The 22,213-nt window shown below is 40.5% G+C and overlaps 1 protein-coding gene across 3 annotated transcripts in view; it reads right to left on the bottom strand.

The window, feature by feature from the left end:
- The window catches only part of adad2 (adenosine deaminase domain containing 2), a 25,548-nt gene extending 15,070 nt beyond the window's left edge, over window positions 1–10,478 (bottom strand). For 2 of the 3 annotated variants that reach the window (XM_042222269.1, XM_042222272.1), the window contains exons 1-8: window positions 10,266–10,478; window positions 9,369–9,531; window positions 8,509–8,653; window positions 6,104–6,242; window positions 4,204–4,332; window positions 1,156–1,306; window positions 739–909; window positions 248–462 (exon numbers count right to left, since the gene is read on the bottom strand). In XM_042222269.1, the coding sequence (XP_042078203.1) occupies window positions 248–462; window positions 739–909; window positions 1,156–1,306; window positions 4,204–4,332; window positions 6,104–6,242; window positions 8,509–8,653; window positions 9,369–9,517 (1,099 nt within the window). In that variant the 5' untranslated portion in view covers window positions 9,518–9,531; window positions 10,266–10,478. Of the gene's footprint in view, window positions 1–247; window positions 463–738; window positions 910–1,155; window positions 1,307–4,203; window positions 4,333–6,103; window positions 6,243–8,508; window positions 8,654–9,368; window positions 9,532–10,041; window positions 10,227–10,265 lie in introns of those variants that run through there. The other variant, XM_042222271.1, reaches the window with a different exon arrangement.
- Window positions 10,479–22,213: the final 11,735 nt, after the last annotated feature.

Genomic DNA, 22,213 nt, shown 5'->3' with positions numbered 1-22,213 from the left:
ATTTTTAGTTCAGCTCTTGTACCTGACCATTTTCAGCTCTTTGGAAACCAACCTTTAAAAAATGGGAATAAATTATGTGTTCATAGTAGAAAAAACACCAATTTTCATGAAACTTGTGCATGAACAACGGAAGAAACCACTACATTCTAGTGCTGATCCAAATATTTGTAGAAAAACATCCAGGTATTCATGATGGGTCTAGCTGCACTTCCCTTCTAATAAAGAATAAATGCTTTAAGCGTCTTACCTAGTACCATGCTTGTGATGTAAAGCGGCTGAATAAAGTGGCTCAGTAATGCACCCTGAATCCCAGTAACAGTCCAGCGACAAAGTTTGTCACTGCCAGACATGCAGCAGACTTTGGCGCCCCAGAGACTCGGGTCAAGGTAGGCCACAGGGACCAGTAGGCCTTTGAAATGATACTGGAGAACCATAGAGGTCCAGGTGTCGTTTGCAGAAACCCTAAAACAGGACATTATGTTACATTTTAGTTTACTAGAACTTAATCTTCATGAGTAATGGACAAAATTTAATGTCCATTATAAACAGAGTTAAAATTAACCCATAGAAAGGTTAATATTATTCTGTGTTTTACAACATGTACAAAATGTCACATTTCTTGGAAGATAAATCCACAGATTTGAATTGAGACCTTTTACAAGTACACAGGAAAATATGACTTAAAAACATGTATAAAGAAAGAATCAAAAGAATGGGATAATTAGCAGATTGCTGTACTTAAAGTAGAAGTTCGTAGGAGCTCCTTCGGGACACTGATTGGTGTAGAGATGCAGACTGATCTTGGGTTTGAGCTGAAGCTGGTGGCTGGCTGCACTACTCTCAAAAATACAGCTCTCCTTGGCCTTTGGATCAGCATCAAAGAACAGCAAAAGCTGTTTATACAGAAACCTGAACACAAGCCAGAAAAATAAATATTATTCCCACTTTAAGCTGCAGCAGCACTTTCAGTGAATCAGAAGCATTATAACTGGTAGAGAGCAAGTGAGATGTTGCAGCCTGCTTTTTACATCTTCATTCTGAATATTAAGAATAGATATTTGAAGTTCAGGTGTTCTAAATCAGAACCAGCACTTTAACACCTGCATTCTTGAGATTTGGATGAAGTATTTAGGAACTAATTTTAGAAGTTAGTACCTTAAAAGAGCCCGTCTGGCAATGATGATGGCATGGCTGTCATGAACCATCACCCCATTGTAGCAAAGCCATTCGCTACAACTTGAGCGGCCAGATCCCACTGCCACTACCTTGTATTGCTCACATGGACGACCTGCTGTATCCAGAACTTCTGTGGGGAAAAGATAGTTTTTCTTCTCAAAGCTTCATTAGCGATAGCTTTAATTAACAATGACTGCGAGAGATGGAAGTAAAGATGACACAGAATGATGCTTATAAAATACTATTTAGTTATCTTATTCTGGGCCTTAAAGCAGCAAATCCACTGAAACAAGTAATTTTGGTTCCTCTTAAGACCTCAGTCACTAGGGAAGAATCTGTAATCCCTGACTTGTTGACAAGTGGTTCCCTGCTTTTACTTGTTGAAATTGTTCCTAAAACCAGAGCTGTGACTGAAAAGTTGTTAGCAGATTGCCGCAGATGCCCATAATTGTGTAAATGCTGTAAGGCATTCACACTATTGAGTTCCCGTTTCTCTTTATTCTTTTTTATTCCTCTAGTTTGAATGGAAAATGCCATCTTTTCTTCAAACACTTAACACCAACTACTAATGGTACAATAATGAGACGATCATAATAAACCAGATATGGAGAGCCTTTGCCTTTAAATTGAAAACTGTTCTTTACCGCTGGAACTAGCACGATTCCAAAAGTTGCAGCTTTTACTTTGAAGATGAGCATTTTTCACACTTTCTTTACTGCTCTATGAGAAATTGGTAGGGTGTCCTCAACCTGTGTCCAAGTTTGTGTGACTGACTCTTAAAGGTACTTTTATGCTCTCCGTTCACCACCTGTTGAATGGCATGACTAAAGTTATATCACATCTGTTTGTGCTGATGTGCTGTTTTGATGTTGATTTAGTCAGTCAGATAACAGATTACATACAGAGAGATGGTGCAACAGTTTGGAAACATTTTAGAGACATTTTAGAGACATGGGGGGTGTCCAAATTCATGGGCTGCATCCTCCTGAAGCCGCATTTGTAGGCCGATTACGCCACAGCGACACGCCAAAGGCTGTCCAAATTCGTAGACTCCTCCGAATGCAGCCGACAAATGCGTCCTCCTTTTCCCCGAATTTGAAGGATGGGTCGGGTGTGTCCTTCGTGGCCCACCATATCCCAGAAATCATAGCATGGCCCAGCCAATTCCAGTTTTCAACAAGGGGGGGGGGGGGGGGGGGGGGGGGGGGGGGGGGGGGGGGGGGGGGGGTTGGGGGGGGGGGGGGGGGGGGGGGGGGGCAGGGGGGCCCGCTACTAAGTTTTAATATTAATCTTATTACTCTTTCTCGATCACAAAATAAACTTAACATATTTTCAGGCGAGAATGTAGCTGTGTAAACTTCAAATATCTGCTAGGTTTATCAAGATATCACATATTTGCAAAAGTGCTCCGACGTTTTTGGAGACATCTGTTACCCACCAGATCAATAGCTAGCCGGGAGCTCGAGGGTCACTAGAGCCGCCGAGAACGGCACAACTGCCGGCACATCATTTTCAGATCACCGCGGTCTTTTGCTACTCAGGTTAAACGTGATATATGAGTCGCTTAGATAACCTAAAAATGTTATTGTTTGGCTTTTTTCAGTGTTTTATTTGTTCGTGAGTAAATCAGTTTGGCTGAGATTAAAGTTATTAGATTAAATTACATTTTATTAATCACCTGGGTGGGTTCCTCCTTGGTTTTCACAGAGCTGAATAAACAGAAGTGTGAGATAGTCGAGAATTTACACCAGTGTCCCGTTATATTTTAGATAGCAAGGAGCAGCTGAGTTTATTAAACTCCACCAAGACGCAAATCTGAAAGCTAGACTGTCCAATTTCACAGCGGTTTACTTCCGGCCTACCCAGCCTTCTGAGGACCCGGCCTACGTAAACCGCGGCCCATGAATTTGGACACAACCTTAGTGAGAAAAACAACAACATTGTTTTCAATGTCTTTGCTTCCTGTTTTAACTTTACTTCCTTTATCAGCACTGATGTAGCATTATCTCCTCAGTGGTGACACCTACTGTTCAGGAGAACACTCCAATAGCTACCTGCATCCTAACACTGACCATAAAAGTGGCACCTTAAGGCTGTGTGACTGAATCTTTAGCCATTTCTCTTTCAAACGACTGAAGGTTTGAATAGCACATGTGCGGAGATGCTGTGCGCTTGAACTGATGATACCAGGTTAAAAAAAACAACAACAACAACAAATCCTGTCAGGAACTGAGCATTTAGAACACTGTGAAGCCTGAACCTTTAGACTCATAGGGACTGCTTGTACTGCTGACCTCATTAATAGGAGATTACTTTACATCAGTCTAAATGGCAACTCTCAAAAAACTAAGAGGCCTTCTGTGCAGGAATGCCGCACAGTTGTGTAGTCGTGCATTCGGTAGTCATATCGAATTAGCTCTCAGCTTGTGCAATTTAGACACTGTGTGTCTTAAAAGGAGTTTCATCTCCTAAATGGTTCTTCTAAATTGACTCGCTCAGATTATAACTTCCGTTATTTTACTTCACATAGAAGTGCCAAAGAATTATGTTTTTATATACACATATCTTCTGCTTCCATGATTATTAAAAGAAAGAGTCTGCATATATTGCTTTAATTCCACAATATTATCTTTTAATGAGTGACCCATCATATTTAATGGAAATTTCCAGTTGGCTCACATGTGATATCATACACACTTTATGATAATTGAGTGCGACCTTTTTTTTCATGCTTTGAAATCTTCATGATGTGGACTGCTAATGTCTGGACATTTAACATACTACTGCAATAATGACCTGCCACTGGTACAGGCTCACTTTAGGCATTTATAGACAGTTAAGAGTAAAACTAGTCTCCCTCTTTAGCACTGTTAAGATACAGATTTTAAAAAAAAAAAAAGGTTAAAAATAAACGGGATACATCTACTAAATATCCAGGAGCCACTTATAACCTACTATGAAAACAATAAAATCCTGCAGTGAAGTGCACAAATCTAATGGAAAACTGCACGTGTACAAGAAGCTTACCTCTTATCAAGACAAATGCTGCCATGTGGCTCTTGCAGGCATAGAAATCTGGACACATTTTCAGGAGGCTGTCAAACTTCTCACTGCTTATAACTGCCATGTGATTCTTGTGCCATTCAGTGCGCCAAACTGGAAGAAAGATAAACAGCAGAATCCAGCTATATAATCAGGGACAGAGCGTATTTTGGACATCACTCATCTGAGTGTCCTTAAAACTGTGGAAGCAGAAGGACTTTGCCTTGAAAATGTTTATGATATTGCTACACATCATAAACATTGTCAGCTGACTGGCTTAATATATGTGAGAACTTCGCTTTTTTCCCCCTCATGCTGGTAGTGACAAAGGAGTTTACCACATGTGCTAAAATGAAGAGAAATGTATTTAAACTAATCTATTGCACACTTCTGAAAGAAACGTGCAACACTTCAGTCCAAAGATAAGCGTCTGATGAAGCAGTGGAGGTGAGGTATAAGCAAGCAGAACTTCTTATAAACAGAAAGAAAAATGCAGGCGTCACACTTGGCGCCTTCATCTTAAAATATGTTCAAAAAGAAATAAAAAAAAATAAATAAGTAGAGGGCATTTTGCATAGGTTTGAATATAGGAGTGTCTTGTGAACAAGACCACTGGTTTGAAAACCACTGATCTGAAAACCCTGAAACGGAGCTTTCAATCTCAACAGGAAAAAAAGGCCTTAAAAGGGTGAACGTGTGAAAAGATTTTCTTGAAGGGAGGTTGATGACTGACTTGTGTGTGATCAGTAGTGATATTCGATGACTGTATGACCAGGACAGAGTGACTCAGGCACAGGCAACAATCATTTTTTTTAAAGTTACAGTCAGTCTTTTTTGAGGTCATTTTAATAAAATAAAAATGTTACCTTCATAAATATACACCGATTAGAGTGTAGTTACGTCTACAAACAAATTGATGCATTGTCAAAGCCTTAGAATTAATCCATTAAAAATACACAAGAGCAGCGACCGGTTTGTGGAAGTTGCCATATTAACATACCATCTTAAATGCATGGACTTCGCCATTCCACCTAATTGCGTGTTATGTTTTATACTAGAGACCAGTCACAATTGCAATTAATTTCTACACATTCAGACTCAAGACATGAAGGATCATTCCTATGCTTTTAATCATGTGACAAGGGTCCCCTTCACCAAAAAGCAAAAACACAAAGGAAAGAGACAATGTGACCAGTGTCTGAATAAAACTAACACATACAAGTGTGCATAAACATGCTTTTTATTCCCAAATCTGTCAGCAGATTAGACATGCAACCATCCCATCTCTGGACAGCTGATAATGAGCCAGCTAACAGATAACAACAACAGCTGGTTTTGAGTTAACATTATACCACCTAATGTACGGCAGTTTGATTACATTCTCACATCATGTGAGAGTTGTTTCGCTTACTGTCAGAGTTCAACAATGTTAGATCCACTTCAAAGAAAGTTTACCTAATGCCAGCTAACAGGAGCATAAAGAAGTTCAGGATATCCTCAACAACTTGCCTTAGTATCACTGTCATCAGAAAGAAGTGAGCTTCACTTACTCATCATCTCGTATCAGACTCCTTTAGAAAGGTTTAACAACCTCCTGCACTAACCACAGATACACAGCTGCCAGAGTTTTTTGTACTACAATAGCCACTATAACTAGGATTACGCATTTGAATTGGAAGCTGTAAGAAAAAAATAATTCATGACTATAATCTGATATCTACTGACATCTAATTGTACCTTTAACACTGGAGGGAGCAGATTCGCAGCTGTGAGAACAAACTATCAAACAGGGTGTTTCTGTGTATACTAGCTGGTAGCAACTGCAGAAGTGCCACTGAAAATGTGAGCGCTTTCAAGTCTTACTTTTATTAAATTGCTACTGTACCTTCAGTCTTTGTGGTTGTATCAGGTTGGTTTAAGTCCTTGACCTGCTCTGTTAGAAGATCTTCATCTGACAGTATGCTTTCAGGAGGTGACATACCATGAAGGGAGAGCACAGCTGGTTCATCATCCGAATCTTCAGCCTGAGAAAGACAAAACCCTTCTTTAACCTCCTAGGACCTGGCGTCCACATATGTGGACATCACATTTTGGGTTACGACGACATTATACTGCTACTGTTCTATCAAAATTTTAAACTAATATCCTCATTTGTGGCTCTTATTTTTCTTAAAAACAAAAATAAGGTAAAAAAAAAAAAAAAAGAAATCTGGTAATTCTTTGTTTTTACATTCATCGGGCCCCAATGTGCCCAAACATCAAAGAGAAATTAAAAATGCCTGCTGTGGAAGAGTTTGGGTCTTAGGAGGGTAAAAAACAAACAAAAAAAACCCCCAAAACAAACAGGACTCTGGTGTTCTTATCATTCTTGAGCCAACTGATCTTGAGCCGTTATCAAGGAAACACAAGGAAGGCAGTGTTATGTGTGAGATAAGCACTGAATGCACTTCTGCTGTTCACAGTTAAAGTGACAAGGTGGCTGCAGGTGGTTTAGAGCCCCTTCACTAAACTGGATAATGGTATGAACCACTGTTCTACTTGCCAGTCAAGCAATTTAATGTTAATTATCGCAGATATTGAGATTGCATTTTGATGTCAGATTTTCAAGTATGGTTTAATGCCACAATTAATTCACATATCTTAATTAATCTGTGAAGTACACCTTCTGAATAAGAGATGATAAGTAGATGTATAAGACCTTGTCAGCATCTCATCGTCTGAGATAAGATTTCTAATGAAAAAGTCTTAATAGCATAATACATTAAATGCAACGGCAGTGAACTTTCAGAAAACCTTGGTCTTATATACGCTGATCAGACATAACATTATGACCACTGACAGTTCAACTGAATAACATCAATTATCTCTCCATCACAGCACCTATTAGTGGGTGGGATACGTGAGCGAGCAAGTGAGCATTTTGTCCTCAAAGTTGATGTGTTTGAAGCAGGAAAAACTGGCAAGCTTAAGAAATTGAGCGAGTGATGGCTTGACAACAAGGTCAGACAATCTCCAAAACTGCAGCTTTTCAGCAAGACAAGAGCTGCAGTTGGACAGTTTTAGTGGTGGGCAGGTGAGCTTCCAAACTGACCCACAGAGCAATGAAAGAAGGTGGCCTCATATCAATCATGGCCGGCTGTGTGAGGCATTCTTACGTAGGGAACACCTGGCACCAGAACATACTATACAAGAAGATGGCAAACCATCTCAGGCTACGTCCACACGTACACGGGTATTTTTTGAAAACGCAGATTTTTCTATGCGTTTGCACCTTTCGTCCACACGTAAACGGCGTTCTCGGTCACTGAAAACGGAGATTTTTAAAAACTCCGGCCAGGGTGGATATTTTTGAAAACTCCGTTTTTGCATTTACGTGTGGACAAGAAAAACGGAGAAAACGCAGAAAATGCAGTGTGCGCCTTTTTTGACATCACACTGTGCGCCACGTTATTGTTTCGGTGAAATGAATTTCTACAATACTGTTACTGTTAATTCTACTCTCTGCAGTGTTTAAATGCTTACATATACACACGCAGTTACTGTCCCTCCACACATACGTCTCGGTTCTGCTTCTATGCCCCATCTTTGTTTACTTTTTCCCACCGAGGCTTCTATACTTCTGATTGGCCAACATTTCTACACGGTTAGGAATATATTGCCACCTGTTGCTTTGGCACGTTCCCAGCAGCGTTTTCCTTCATTTCTGCGTTTACGTGTGGACGGGATTATTTTTTAAAACGAAAACGGAAATCTCCGTTTTCAAAAATACCCGTGTACGTGTGGACGTAGTCTTAGAGGCAGTGTAATGCTTTGGACAATGTTCTGCTGAAAAACCTTGTGTCCTGCCATCCATGTGGATGTTATTTTGACATATACCACCTCGCATTGTTGGCGACCATGTACGCCCTTTCATGGAAACAGTATTACCTGATGGCTGTGGCCTCCTTCAGCAGGATAATGTGCTACAAAGCAAAAAAAGGTTCAGAAAGGGTTTGCTGAGCACAACAACATATTTGAGGTGTTGGCTTGGCCTCCAAATTCCACAGATCTCAACCCAGTCAGGCATCTGTGAAATGTTGTGGACAAATAAGGCTCCACCGCACAACTTACAAAACTTGACTGATCTGCTTGCTAACATCTTGGTGCTAGATACCACAGCACACCTTCAGGGGTCTAGCAGAGTCCATGTATTAACAGGTCAGGCCTCTTTTGTCAGCAAAAGTGGGCCAACACTATATTAGGTAGGTGGTCAAGGTGTTACGCCTGATCTGTGTATACTCATATAGTTACCTCATTTTCCAACATTATGTCACCAGAATCATAATTATGGCTGAGTGTGGGGACGGAGCCCTTTTCAATTTGGGGTCTGTGGTCTCCTTCAGAAAGCAGAGCCTCTGGTGCTGTATCATAGTCTCCAGCTGCATGTTCGTTTGTCCTAGGAGGGCAACAAACACAGACCCACTAGGAAATGAACAGCTGATCCCTTATTCAGTCAGCACAAACAGCTAAAAATTAACAGTATTATCACCTGCTTTTATTTTAAGATAATTCTCACCTACAATTTCCTCTTTAAAAAAAACAAAAACAAAAAACACTGCTAACAACCTGCTAAGACTGCACACAAAAAATAGAACTGCATAAGTAAATGAATGAGGCTGTAAAAGTTCAGAGCAGATTAAAATCAAGTACATGAGAAGTTTTACAACCACAAGAGCCACTGTCTTTCTCACTGTCTTGAAACAATGGGTGCACTCATTAGTAACAGAGTGTAATGTGCCCAATTTTGGACCGGACACTGGACTCATTAGCAAGCTGTTCACCTGCCTGCTGTGAAGCCTCAGTAAGACACAATAAAATCCAAATTGCTGTTGACAAAGAAACAGTTACATCCTGGTTTTATTGACCCACGCATCAAGAGTGCACTTCCCTGCAGTGAAACAGAAAATTAGTTACCTCTGTCCCAGCATGTGCGAGAGAAACGTGAAAGTGTATCTGTCGCGTTTAAAGGCAGGGTTTGTGTGCAAGGACATTTCAAGTCTCTCCACCAATTATACGGAGGTGAGTAGGAACACATACAAAAGTTAAGTCCTTGTCCAAACAGGTGGACACAGCATGTGACAAGGTGGCGGTCATTTTTTTCCCCCCATTACCTCAGCCCAGCAGCATCAGTGTAAATGTCTGCATCGTCTGTCTTGTGGACCTGAGGACAGTGAGGGCGTGGGCTCAGCTCACGGTCTGACAAAGACCAGAAACTAGCAGCACCTCTTCTCGAATATTTAAATGCTCCTCGACTAGTCATGGTGTTCGAACAACCTGCAAATACATACATACATACATACATACATACATAAATAAATAAAACGGATTGGCGAACTGTCCGGGGTGTACCCGCCTCTCGCCCTATGGTGGCGTGAAGTTGCTACTGTTGCATTTATACATATTTAACAAAAGTAGGAATGAGTGTGTTCATCCCATTGTGCCTTGACAGCTTTTAATACTCATGAAATGACATTTTTGTTTAAATATATAATCCCAATAAAGCTACACTAACTACACGATTAACAGCAAACCAAAAGTAACAACCCCTATCTTATTGACAGCTGGTGATAAATTGTGATGTCTAGAGGCGATAACATTTCCCTTTTCCTTTAGTCCACAGCGCCAACACAAAATTTAAGTGTGCATTTTCTGCAGCTTTGCGGTTTAGCTGAGAGGCTAATTAGTTAGCTGCTATCAAAAGTAAACGACGAGTTAGCTAATATAACCAAAAGTATCGACCGAGCTGAAATTAATTGACAGTAGGAAAAATATGAACAAGTTTACCCGTTTCAAACTGGAAAGAACGTCTAACTCTAAACTAGCCACCAATGCTTCGTTAGCTTCACTGATAAAAGCTAACGTTAGCATCTTTCTGCTACCACACGTTAGAGCACCTCTACCAGTCCCGGCAGAAAACAATAAAACATGAAATTGTTTCACCGCGAGTTTGCCAGCGACTAAGTATTTAGTTAACACTTTAACTTCCAAATACACTGCTAAAAGCTTACCTTTACACTTAACGCTTGTTCAGGCTTTAAAAGACTAGCTAGATCTGACGTGGGAAGCCGTTGCAACCCAGAGACGATAACAGGTGTGAAAACCTGCGCGCAAGTGACCGAAGCAGCTACTTCAAGTCAACACCTGCCAATGCAATTAAAATTATATAAAATTATTAATAAATATAGCTATAATGAGAAACTTTCCAAAAGGTATGTGGACATGTTTCACTCATATGCTGCCTGACTCTTAGATAAGATAAGATAAGATAAGATAAGATATAACTTTATTAATCCCTCGGGTGGGTTCCTCTGGGAAATTCGATCTTGTATACACTGCAATTATATTCAGTTACAATTTGGAAATATTCACATCATCACTTCATGAATTGTTTTGAATAAGGTTTGGGGAAAGGACTCTTAACAGATCATTCCAGTGAAACCGCATCATCAGAGTGAGAATACAAGGTGTGACTTTCCCAAGATTTGGACCTGATGCCACTTTTCCACTTGCATGTGTAACTGGTGCTTGCCAGTTCTGCCTTATAAGAACCAACCCCTGTTTTGACAACCCAGAGCTGACCCTAAGTCATTTAAAAAAAACATCCAAAGACCACAAGTACACAAAACAGAGAGGTGCTGACATACTGCTGAATATATGCTTCTTCTTCTTCTTTTCTTTTCTTTTTTTTGCACACCCCCATGTTGATGCAAACATGTTAATGGTGTCAACTCAGCATGACAGACATGCATGAAACATAATCAGCTGTCAGGGCTATGACAGACCCTAAACTGCACGAGCAGAAGAAGATGGATTGACAGATGGATGGATGATCGGCTGTCAATCAGCGGATGGGAATAAAATGATGTTTTGAGAGACACTGAATAAGGATGCATCTGAGGAGTGATCTCAAAATATACATATTAGGATTGACCACTCATGCCTCTTACACACATGTGTAAATATCCCAGATTCAGATCCCTACTTACACTGATATCCATGTGGATTTAATCAATTTCGGTGAAATTTCCATTGAATTCGGGAAATGAGAGGAAATGAAAGGGCGACTCTGCCAGGCTGGATCATTCATGTTTTATGTATTGACAGTAAATAAGCAAAACAGGTACAGCGATGGTTTGGTGATTTCTATGAATAAATAAATCTGTAGCACTGTTCACACACATACATTGCACGCCCATACATTGATAAGAGTGCACGCACACCACACACCGAACCTCCAATGATAAAATGAGCACGCCACAGTTAAAATTAGAACGTGTGATTTGCAGTGGAGTAATGTGTCCCCCCCCCCCCCCCATCATTGTGAAACTGCAGACTGAACTCTATTTCCCTTCTTGTCACCTCAAGAGAAAGCCTTCGTATGTGTTCTGAGCCAAACAAGACTCTCCTATGAGGATGTGTGTGTGCTTATGTCTCACTGTGCCTGTGTTTCACAGGAGACTGTGAAATGTTAAGTCACTCCCATCTCAAGAGAGCATGCTGAGGCACAATGGAAACTATCCCGGGTGTCATCTTCATTTTAAATACCACCTATTCCCTCCCTGACTCCCCGTCTTTGTCTCTTTCTATTCCCCTTACTCTCCCCTTCAATGTCTTTCTTACTCTCGTCTCCTTATTTTTTCACACCCACACATTCGCTCACAGGGCTGAGAGATTTCCCTGTTTATTTTTTTTTTAATTAAAATAAAGAGACGGAGGAAACCACAGAGCTTCATACAGTCATTTTTTTTTCCTGCTTAGGGACACTGTTTCCCAAATACATTGTCACAGTTTTTGTGTTGGAATATAGACAAGCAAAACTGTGAAACACTGAGCCTGTTGCAATTTTCTAAACATATGTTATTATGTGCACGTGTTTGTGAAAGTGTGATTGTGTTGGCCCGCTTGCGTATGTGTGCCTATGTGTGTCAGAAAAACAAATAAAAAAAACCCCTCTATGCACTGTTGATGAGCATTGTTGCTGATGCCCGACTGTCACAGATAACACTATAATGTATTAATTTATGATAATGCTCTCAATGCAAACCTGAATTTACACCAGCGGCTTTTTCTCTCATCATCTTTGGCTACTGCATATTATACTACAGTATGTGCTCTATGTGCAAATACAGTAGGATAAATATTTAGCTGCTATGTTCTTTTTATGAATGGTAGAAATACCTGGATTATTTCAGTTATGGAAATCAGTTACATTCTGTTTCTCATCCTTAGACTTTTCAAGCCTGCTGGCACCATGGTTAGATTAGGCAGTGTCTTTCAGTCGGCTGTCTCACTTTTTGTGTAACATTTTGTCAGATTTTCACTTGACAGTTATCAAACATTAAAAATTGGCATGTCTACAGACGACTTGGAAAAAACTAACAAACTGCAAAAATCCTTTAAGACAAATTCACCTTTAACTTTCTTGTACTGCAGGATGTCTTTCTCCAGGTTAAACTTTAAACATACATCCACCGTATTAGGTAGACTTGTAAATATCAAATCAGGCAATCACATGGAAGTGTCAACCTGCTAAAATTCAAAGTGTACATCAAAATGAGGAAGAAGTGTGATTTAAGAGACTTTGCCCGAGGCGTGGTTATTGGTATTTTTCAGTAATTGTTGCAACAGGATACACTGCCATGTCACAGAGCTCAAATCATCTCACACTGGTCTTGAATATGACAGTGGGTTCACTGTACTTAGCGGGCCCCCACAGTCACAGGATCTCAATTCATCAGAGGACCTTTGGGAAGTGGTGGGACAGGAGATTCACATCATGGATGTGCAGCTGACAAATCCGTGTGACGCTATCATGTCAATATGGATTAAAACCTCTGAGGAATGTTTCCAGCACCATGTTGAATCTTTGCCATGAATAATTAACTGAGATCTGGAGGTAAAAAAAAAAGAAAAAAAAAAGAGTCCAATCTACCATGCAAAAGGTGTACCTAATGAAGTGGCCACTTACTTGAAGTGCAGCATATGTACAATATGTGGTTATAGATGAGATATAGATTTGAGTAAAATATAACAGGACTGTTTTGTGATGAATGCAGACACATTGTGTCTCCTCAAATTCAGCTATCTGTTGAAAAACGTCACTTTGAGAGTCAAAGGACCCTAAAATTAAAGCCTTCCCGACTCCCCGCAGAATCACCGTCTATTAGATTTAGTTTTTTTTTAAAGTGAAATGTTAAGATTCTCATTTATGATGAATTTTAGAATTGTTGCCCTTTTCTGTTCCTCCCAACCATAATGCCAAGGATTGTGTAAAAGACACCGTCCCTCATTTACCTAATTTACAGAATGGTACTGTGTGTGTTTCAATTCAACGGATGACCTTTGTGGTCTGTGACCGTTTCTCCACACATAATGTACTTGCACATACCGTGGCAACGGAAGAAACATACCAGCAGTAAGTGAGACAATTGCACTTTAAAAAACTGAAAAAAACCCCAACAAACTTTTAATAATTTACGACACAGACAACTACACAAGAAGGTCACGTAAAAGGTCAGTAGTTCCACCTCTGGTTCCTCCAGGCTGCACTTTGAAATGTCCTTGAGTAAGAAAGTGATCCCAAAAAACTGCCTCTGATTTATGATGTCGTGTCTAATAAAGCAAGCAGCGTATGAACGACTGTGTGTCTGTGTGTGTGTTTGGGCATATGTAGCTTACACAACACTGAAAGTGCATTTAAAATTAAAACTTACATTTAGTGCCTGGTGAAAGTTGGTTTTATAGCCTTCTTCCCCCTCCCCGCCCCCTACATTATTTCAGCTTGCTAACATTTCTACAGCATTTCTATAACTTTATTGCACATTCGTGCAGCATCATCGCCTCATTCACATTTAACTGGATGAAAGCTGCCTGTGAATCAAAAAAAAGGAAATTTGTAAAACTGATTTCCAACTGGGTCACCGTCTGCATGCACAACTGAACAGGGATAATTGGACATTCATCTTTTTTCCCCCCCATAAATGATTCTGACAGGCCTTTCCCCAGGCTCACCACTAGAGGGTAAAAGTCCTTTTCTTACCCACTCTCTCAGTTTATTTCTGATACTCACACATGACCTACAAATCAGCAGCATCAGTCAGAGGAGAGAGGGAACAGAGGGAGAAGGAAAGAGCGCTGGGGTTTGGGATCCAGCACAGCTTTCCCTAAATATTCTCAGCATACGATTATAATGATGCCCTTATTACTATTCTACCTTCTTATTCCTTCTAGCAGAAACAGCACGTGTTGCGCTTCACTGGACAAGTGTTGATCCACCTATATGTGGACCAACACTTATTGAAAAAAGAACAATTAAACAGGATATTAGTCTTTTAGGAGGTACTAGAGGAAGATGGAGAGCAACACTGCTGAAGTGGACGTTTCCATTTGCATTAGCTGTGCTGTGATTTAAGCAGGTTGCTAATCAGTTCTTGTTTTCCTCCTTGAGAGCTTAACTGCGATGGTGATCACGCTAAATATGAAACATCTTAACATCAGCATTGTTGCAGTGTCCATGTGAGCATGCTATTGTCAGCTCACACCACTCTTGCATCAATGCCTCATAGAGATGCTAGCACACTCTTTAGCTCTTGCTAAAGCATGGCTTCACATTGCAAAAACTCAGTCGTGTTTTACTTGGATTATAAAAGAATCTAAAAGCTCAAATATCAATAGACATTGTCTGTGTCTGTCATAAATCATCTAGTACTGACAGTCTAGTTGGATTTTACAGAAATGATATGTTTACAGAAGCATAAAAAAAGCCTTCTATTTTAATAGATAAAAAAAGATATCATCTGTGATAAAAAAAAAAACTTCCACATGAAAGGTGTAAGTAGAGCCTCCGTCTGTGTCTGTGAAGACCTGGTTGTGCGCATCCTCGACACAAAGCTGGTTTTGTCTTTTGATCCTTACAAATGTGCTCGGTTGTAGAGAGATAGAGATCACCGTCTTTCACTAAAACGTGAAGAAAGAGACGTGATGGTTTTTGCTGGCCGGCACAAAAAAAAGAAAGAAAGACGTGTCTACTGATGCTAGGCTGAACAAAGTGATTATAAAAGGAGTAAGAGGTCAGCGATGCATGCAAACTCAATCAAGGATGAGGGAAAAGAAACCACAGCAAAGGAAAAAAACCTGAACCTGCCCTTATTTCCTTTGTCCTTCCTGCCTTCGTTCAACAGACACACGCTGGGAGTTCATACCTACCTATGTGCTCTTATATGGAGCAGAAGACTATTTCTGCTTAGTGCACCTTCTCTCTTTATCTCCTCTAGTCTCTCCCTGTGTCTCTATAGCTGCTGCTTCATGCATCTTTCAAGGATGAGAGGGAGGCTCCACTTTCTAACCCGGTGTATGACGAGGAGGGAGAACAGATGAAGGAGAAGCGGTGGGTAGCGGCATGCCGAACCCACATGTACACGCTGTACTACAGTACATTTATATAAAACTTAATCACCCTTTGTCTCTCTTTTCTGCGTCGTGAGGTATTCCCCAAATCCGCCTCCTCTTCCTCTGCATTTCGTGCCGCTCTTGGTGAATCTCATCAGGATAATTATTCGCGCACAGGCATCTGAGGCACGAGCATCTGCCTCTCCTTCTGTTGACCTCCCCCTGCCTCCCCCTCACTTTTTTCCCTTTTTTTTCCAATCCTCCTCTCCTCTCCTTTCCTTTCCTTGTGATTGAGCCACTTATTTGTTAACCAGAGCATCCGATCGTGTATTAGCCACTTCACTGTCTTTGCAAATTACAAACATATTATATATAATAGCATAGCTGGTTCAAGGAGGGGAACAAAGCAGAAAAGAAAGGTGAGCTCTTTCTGAAAGGCAGAGATTATCAAGCAAAGAATGGGCATTTTAAAAAATGCCACAATCAAAGACTCATTCAGACATTTCCTGACAGGCCTAAGTGTTATATTCCTCTATGCTGTGGTTAAAGTAGAGGCCTGAGAGAGCAAGCATAGCTATAGGATATGCAGCAGCCTTCATAAACACGTTGTGTGCATTAGTAGAACATCCGGCTGCACGATTGTATCATTTTACATTTAGTGCATGCAGGTGAAACCTCTTATCTCTAAAATGTAATGTTTAAGGATTTATGATTAACAAATTGGTCTTTTTTTTTCCTTAATGTCACAGTAAGGCTTGGAACGACACGCAGTCCTTGGAGAACAGAACCACAGCATTATATCATTCTGCTAAAGTGATCACATGGTACGTGGAGCTATGAGGTTTTCATGCAAACGAAATAATGGCCACCACTTTTATAAGCTCCCTATATATGCCTTTAAATGCCTTAATGGAATCTATATTGCAGCAGAGGTGTGTAGACGGCTCTCACAGTCTCGTTGCGCTTTTCACAAAGCATATGGTCAACAGATGCTGACCTTGTATTATCACATTTAAGATGATAGATGTCTGTATAGGTAGGACCAACATATCACTAACCAGAGGCACTGCCAGGAATCCAGGAATCATATTAACACTAAGTGACTGCCACTTAAGAAACCACATGTACTGTTGCTGGCCTGGAAGAACCCCCCCTCCCCCAAAAAACGACCCATCTCAGTGTGTCTCAGTTGAAGTAAGGCAAAGTAAGCTGAAGTCACACTCATTTGTGGTCTACTGAAGATTTCCGTGCTGATGAAATTTACCTCTAGTGCCACAGCGCAATTGAGAATTGTGGCTTTGAAATGTCTTGACAGCTACTGGCAGAAATGTTTGTACCCGTTTCAATTAGTTAAACTAGTATATGTAATAGGTAGCACGTGCTGTACGTACTACATGTACTACACAGTAGTCTGTGTGTGCTGTTGGCAATTTTTTAACAAACTTGTAAAGCACTTAGGTCAGCCTTGTTGCTTTAAACAAAGCTATGGATATAAAACTGACATTAACAAATTATAAATATATTAATATATTATATATATAATATTTGTGTTTCCTTGCTTTTATGGTCGGTGGTCTAATAAATTTCCTAAGCACTGTCTATGCTAAAAATTGGTCATTGTAGGGTGCTGCTAGGTGGTTGCTAAGCAGGTGTAACTGAAATTTGTGGGATATAAATGAGACGTTACAGCCATGAAATTAAAAAGTTGGGATGCTTTTCATAAGCTACTGTAGGTGCATAAAGGCCAAAAGCTGGTGGTTGCTAACTAAAAATGATACCAAGACTTTAATAAGGGATTATCCCTGCATAAATACAAAATTTTTTATCCTGTTATTAAGTGGTTTCTAGGGAATATGATAACATCATAATATCTATAAAACATACAATATAAATATAAACCTTCAGGGGCCTAAGGTGAAAACACAAGCAAACTGACATGCAGAGATTTTGTATATCAGCCTGAAATACTTATAGATTATATAAGTAGCTTGGAAAATAGCTATAAAACATGCAAGTCAAAAGTATAAAAAGATCTTAGAATGCAGACCCGTTCATGGTACAAACAAAAAAAGACTGGTGATACAGAAACACATTAGTATGAGCTACTTCTGGCTGTCGCTGTGGTGGATTTTGTCTTGTCGTACAAACAACTCACCAAAATCACTGATGCCCAGTAGCTTGTACTTGTCAATAGTACAACAATGGAGTACTGGATTATTTCTTAAGAATGACAGTGGCCATACGAAGCATGAGTCCTGCTAAACAGCACAGCACACTAGAAATGTGTAACTACATTAGCAGGCCGATGTTAGCATTTAGCTCGACCATATTAGCATTTAGCTCGAAGCACTGCATGTGTGTCCTAATAGAGCCTCTAAGAGCTGCAGGTTGTGCACTTTTTGACATGGTTGTTGTTTCCTGTTTCCTCATTTGTATCTTTAAAGTCATATCATATATATATTTAATATAATGCTGGATAACAGCCTTCGGTTCCTGATACATCACTGTCTGCACCTCCCCTACCTCCTATATGTCCTTGCTACACCCATTGCATCTGTTAGCACATTTTTCTGGCACATGCTATGCTATAAATAGCAGAATAGCATCTGCATTGAGTTTGTTTCTCCACTATATTACATTAAAGCAAGTCCAGCACTGCTGCAGAGGGCTTAGGTGTGCATGTGCAATAATCTGTTTGGTCAAGGTAGATGGTCATCTTTCAGCTTCTAAATCAAACATTTACCATTAATTATTTAAGAAAATTGTACAAATTATTCAACTCTTCCATGTATTCATTTAATCGAGTGTTGATTCTTGATTCTGAACATACTTGGGGTCTAATCTTACACTTTTTAACTTAATCGTCAATGCAGAAATATTCACAATACAAAAACAATGGCTTTATTATGTTTGACTATACATTCATCAGTGAGTTTAACATGAACTAAAACACTTTTCTCACTCAGGATCATTTTTGTGTTAAACAAAGACATAATGATCAAAAGGATGGGGAAGAAGAACGGTAAGATAAATGTGAAACTTAATTTTAAACAAAAAAGGCTGAGCTAATCAAACGTCTAATTATACTCCCATAAAATTAATAGCGTGGAAGATAAGGTTACGGAATAGGGGGAATCTTTCACACGTATGCAGATCGGATTCACGTTGCACTCTGGGTGAAACATGGGGGGATGGGAAGTCCTCCTCACAGCCACAGCAGGGGATGCAGTATATGCATATTCAGATGGCAAGGAAAGCAAACAGTACAGTATGGCATACTGTACGCATGTATCAAGACTTTTCAAGGGCAGACTTGCACTGTGGTGCAGTTTAAAGCCTACATGCTCTCACTGTGGAATTCTGCAGTCATGCAAATTTAATGCAGATACTGTACATTTAATGCGTATGAAAAAGAGGCGGGCTGATATGAGGCTTTCTGCGGAGCACAAAAGGAGCAGGCGATGAAAGTGAAGCATGTATGAGATATTGCCCCGGTTCAGACGTATCAATTAAACATCCATGGCCAGCGGGGCGTCATTTGAACTGCGCTGAACCGACTGTTGATCCCAAAAAAATTTCTCATATTCAACCAAGACTCCACATCCAAAAATAGGGCAGTGTTGATGAAACATAAATGAGAAAGTGATTGTTTGATGAGTTTTGTGTGTACGTGTGTGTGTATATGCGCTCACACACTGGGTCTTTCCCCAGAGCGGTTCTGTTCTGTTCCTCTCCAAGGTGATGCCGGTTACCATGGCAGCTGCACCAGCTCTGAATCTCTCCCTCTTCCTCTTCCTCCCCTTCCTCCCTCTGTCCTTTTCTCTGTGCTCCCATCTCTCTTTTCCTTTCTCTCTTTTGGTTCTCCGTCTTTCTGTTCTCTAGCTTTCTCTCTCTCTCTGCAGCCTCGATCAACGCCACAGTAAGCAGGCCACCAGCCATCATCTACGCGGCACAGTTGGTCCCCGTCCAGGCTCCCCCATTTCTGGCAGGGAGATATATGGAAATTATCAAAACGTTACACACATCGCCACAATGCTATCCGGCAAATCCTCCATGAATATGGGGTGGATTACCATATCTCCAATCTTCCTTTGACCTTTTTTTTTGTTACATTACAGTTCAATAGCTAGTCATTTCAAGCATTCGTGTATGCATGTATGAACTTTGCATTCTAGGCATTTTTGTGGGGGCTTTTTTTGCACGGTCCATGCAGTCCCTTTATATTTGAGGATCAAACCCAGAGCATTTGAAATGCAGCTTCTGTAGCTGCGCTTCAATTCCCCATTCACTGGAGTTTTGCTCAGTTTCTGTGACATCATTCAGCATATTGTCTCAGTAGTCTTCATCATCCCTCGTCTGTAGTCCTTCTCTTTTCCATTTAGTTTGAACAATGAAACAACATGCATGCGAATGAAGACAAAAGGAGCAGAACGAAGATGGCAGAGAGAGCAGCGTAATGTAGAGGAGTGATTTCCATTCCCAGTAGAAATCAATAGACTGAGATCTAACATCCTGGGAACGTGTGTGTGAGTGCGGAATGAATGTGGGTGTACGCATGTACGTGCATGCATCTGTGTACAGTGTGCATAGAGGAATTTAGTCTTCCAACATAAAAACACCATTAAATGTAGTTTTGTAGATTTTATATGTTGTGTGTGTGAGTGCTTATAACTAAGAGTCAGCCAGAGGGTAATCAATACTGACTGTAAATGATGGCTATTATGGGACCAGGTTGCAGTAGTGTTGCAGACTGAGTATAGTGCTGGTATTTGATCCTGCATGTGAGTGTGTCCTCCAGTGCAGAGCAAACACAGAGGGTGTGGCTGGTGGGCAGACAGGGTCCCCTGTCTCAGCCCTGGGTATACGATAACAGTAATTCAATTGAGCTGGCGGGCCCGGGCCTGTGGGATTTGCTGCTTGTGTCTGTGTGTCTGTGTGTGCGAGTGAGTGAGAGTGTGTTTTAGTCATTAGGCAACCTGATCCTCCTGGCTCCCTCCTCAGGTCTGAATGAATAAGTGATCAAGGTCTATACCACCGTTTCTGAGTGTGTGTGTTTACATATGCGTGTCTTCGTGGTTTTACTTTTAGTCTTCTCCCCCTTCTTGTGTACTTTCTTCTTTCCTTTCTTTTCCCTTTCTACCTGCTGCCATGATTTCCCCATTTGTCCTCACTGTCTATTTTGAAAGGTCATTTCTATCACTTATGCATAGGGCTACCCCAAAGCATCAGCCAAAAATCTTCAATTTGACTCAGTTTTTCTTTTCTAGTGCTTGTTAAAACCATGCAGTGTGCTTGCGGTTAACAGATGACAGAAACTGAAATATGGAGAGATACTCTTGTTAGCAGTCAAACTTGCGTGTGATGTAGGTGTTGGCGGAGTTGGCAGCCCGAGTGCACAACAAGTGATGCTTCCGCTAGCCCTGGCCACATTAAAGAGCGTGCCAATCAGTGGTGATTAAGTTACTGTTGTCAACTGTAAGGTCAGATATGCAGCGGCTGTTGCGTATCATGTTTGCGGCCCTATGTGCAAATAAAGGTTCATTTCACGTCAGCCGCAGAGGCAATACGATCAGGAAAGGTTGCCAGCTAATGAGGCAGGCTACTGTAAAGACGGCAGCATGTTGAACTATTGAAGAAGATTTAATGAAAATTCAGTGAGCAGGAAGTAACTTTTCACTCAACAACATCAAGTGGTATAAAAAACTAAGTGAGGAAAGTAAGTTGGCAGATCTGGGTTGTTTCATAGCGAGTAAATGTAACACCTGGTGTTTAAGATAAAAGAACTTATGCTGTCAGGCTTATTATTCTGGAAAATCTATGTGATACCCAGGCTATGTACTTAGGTTATAATTGTATCATTTTGTCTGTAAGTTTCATTCCTTAAAATTTCCTTAAATTTGGTCAAATTAGATTTTCTGATTATATTCTGAAGGGCAGAGGTAAAAGATTAAGTTTAATGTGACCTTTTGCTAACCTGGTTTTATAGCAACATTTCACACAGATACCTGATACAGCAGAATAAAATTATGAAGTTATGACTTTTCCTATTTAAATTGTCATCTTCAGCTTCAGTGACTGCCTGTGACATTTCTCTGAAGGCCTTTCTCTGCTGGAGGAATAGAAGTGAAGAGCTCACATTTAGTTGAATGCTAAGCTGCTAACGTCTCTTTTGTAACATCAGCTAAAGAAATGGTACCCACCTAAAATCCTTCAAACTCTTTGTCAGTGCATAGATTATTCCGTAACAACTTGAAACTCCCTGCTTTATCATTTGTAAGTTGGACAGGACAGATCTGACCCACTGAGGCAAAGACACAATGCCTCTGTGGTCTCTGGCAGTGCGACACTGTCTGTTGTAGAATAAGGCCTCCGTGGATCCGACTAGTTACAGTGATTTCAGGAGGATTGTCTAAGACAGCGGTCCCCAACCCCCGGGCCTCGGACCGGTACCGGGCCGCGAGAGTTGAGGCTCACGTGTGAAATGTATAGTTTTCAGGGTTTTTATCGGTTTTCAGAGTTATTTTGTTATCGTTTTTATCGTTTACTCAGTTTTCCTGGGTCTTTTCAC

This window comes from Haplochromis burtoni, unplaced genomic scaffold (assembly GCF_018398535.1).
Source record: "Haplochromis burtoni strain Fernald_Lab_line unplaced genomic scaffold, NCSU_Asbu1 Contig_83, whole genome shotgun sequence".
In the NCBI taxonomy this organism is placed as follows: Eukaryota; Metazoa; Chordata; class Actinopteri; order Cichliformes; family Cichlidae; genus Haplochromis; species Haplochromis burtoni.
The sequence above is the reverse complement of the archived record's forward strand: the minus strand, read 5'-3'. Positions and strand labels throughout refer to the sequence as shown.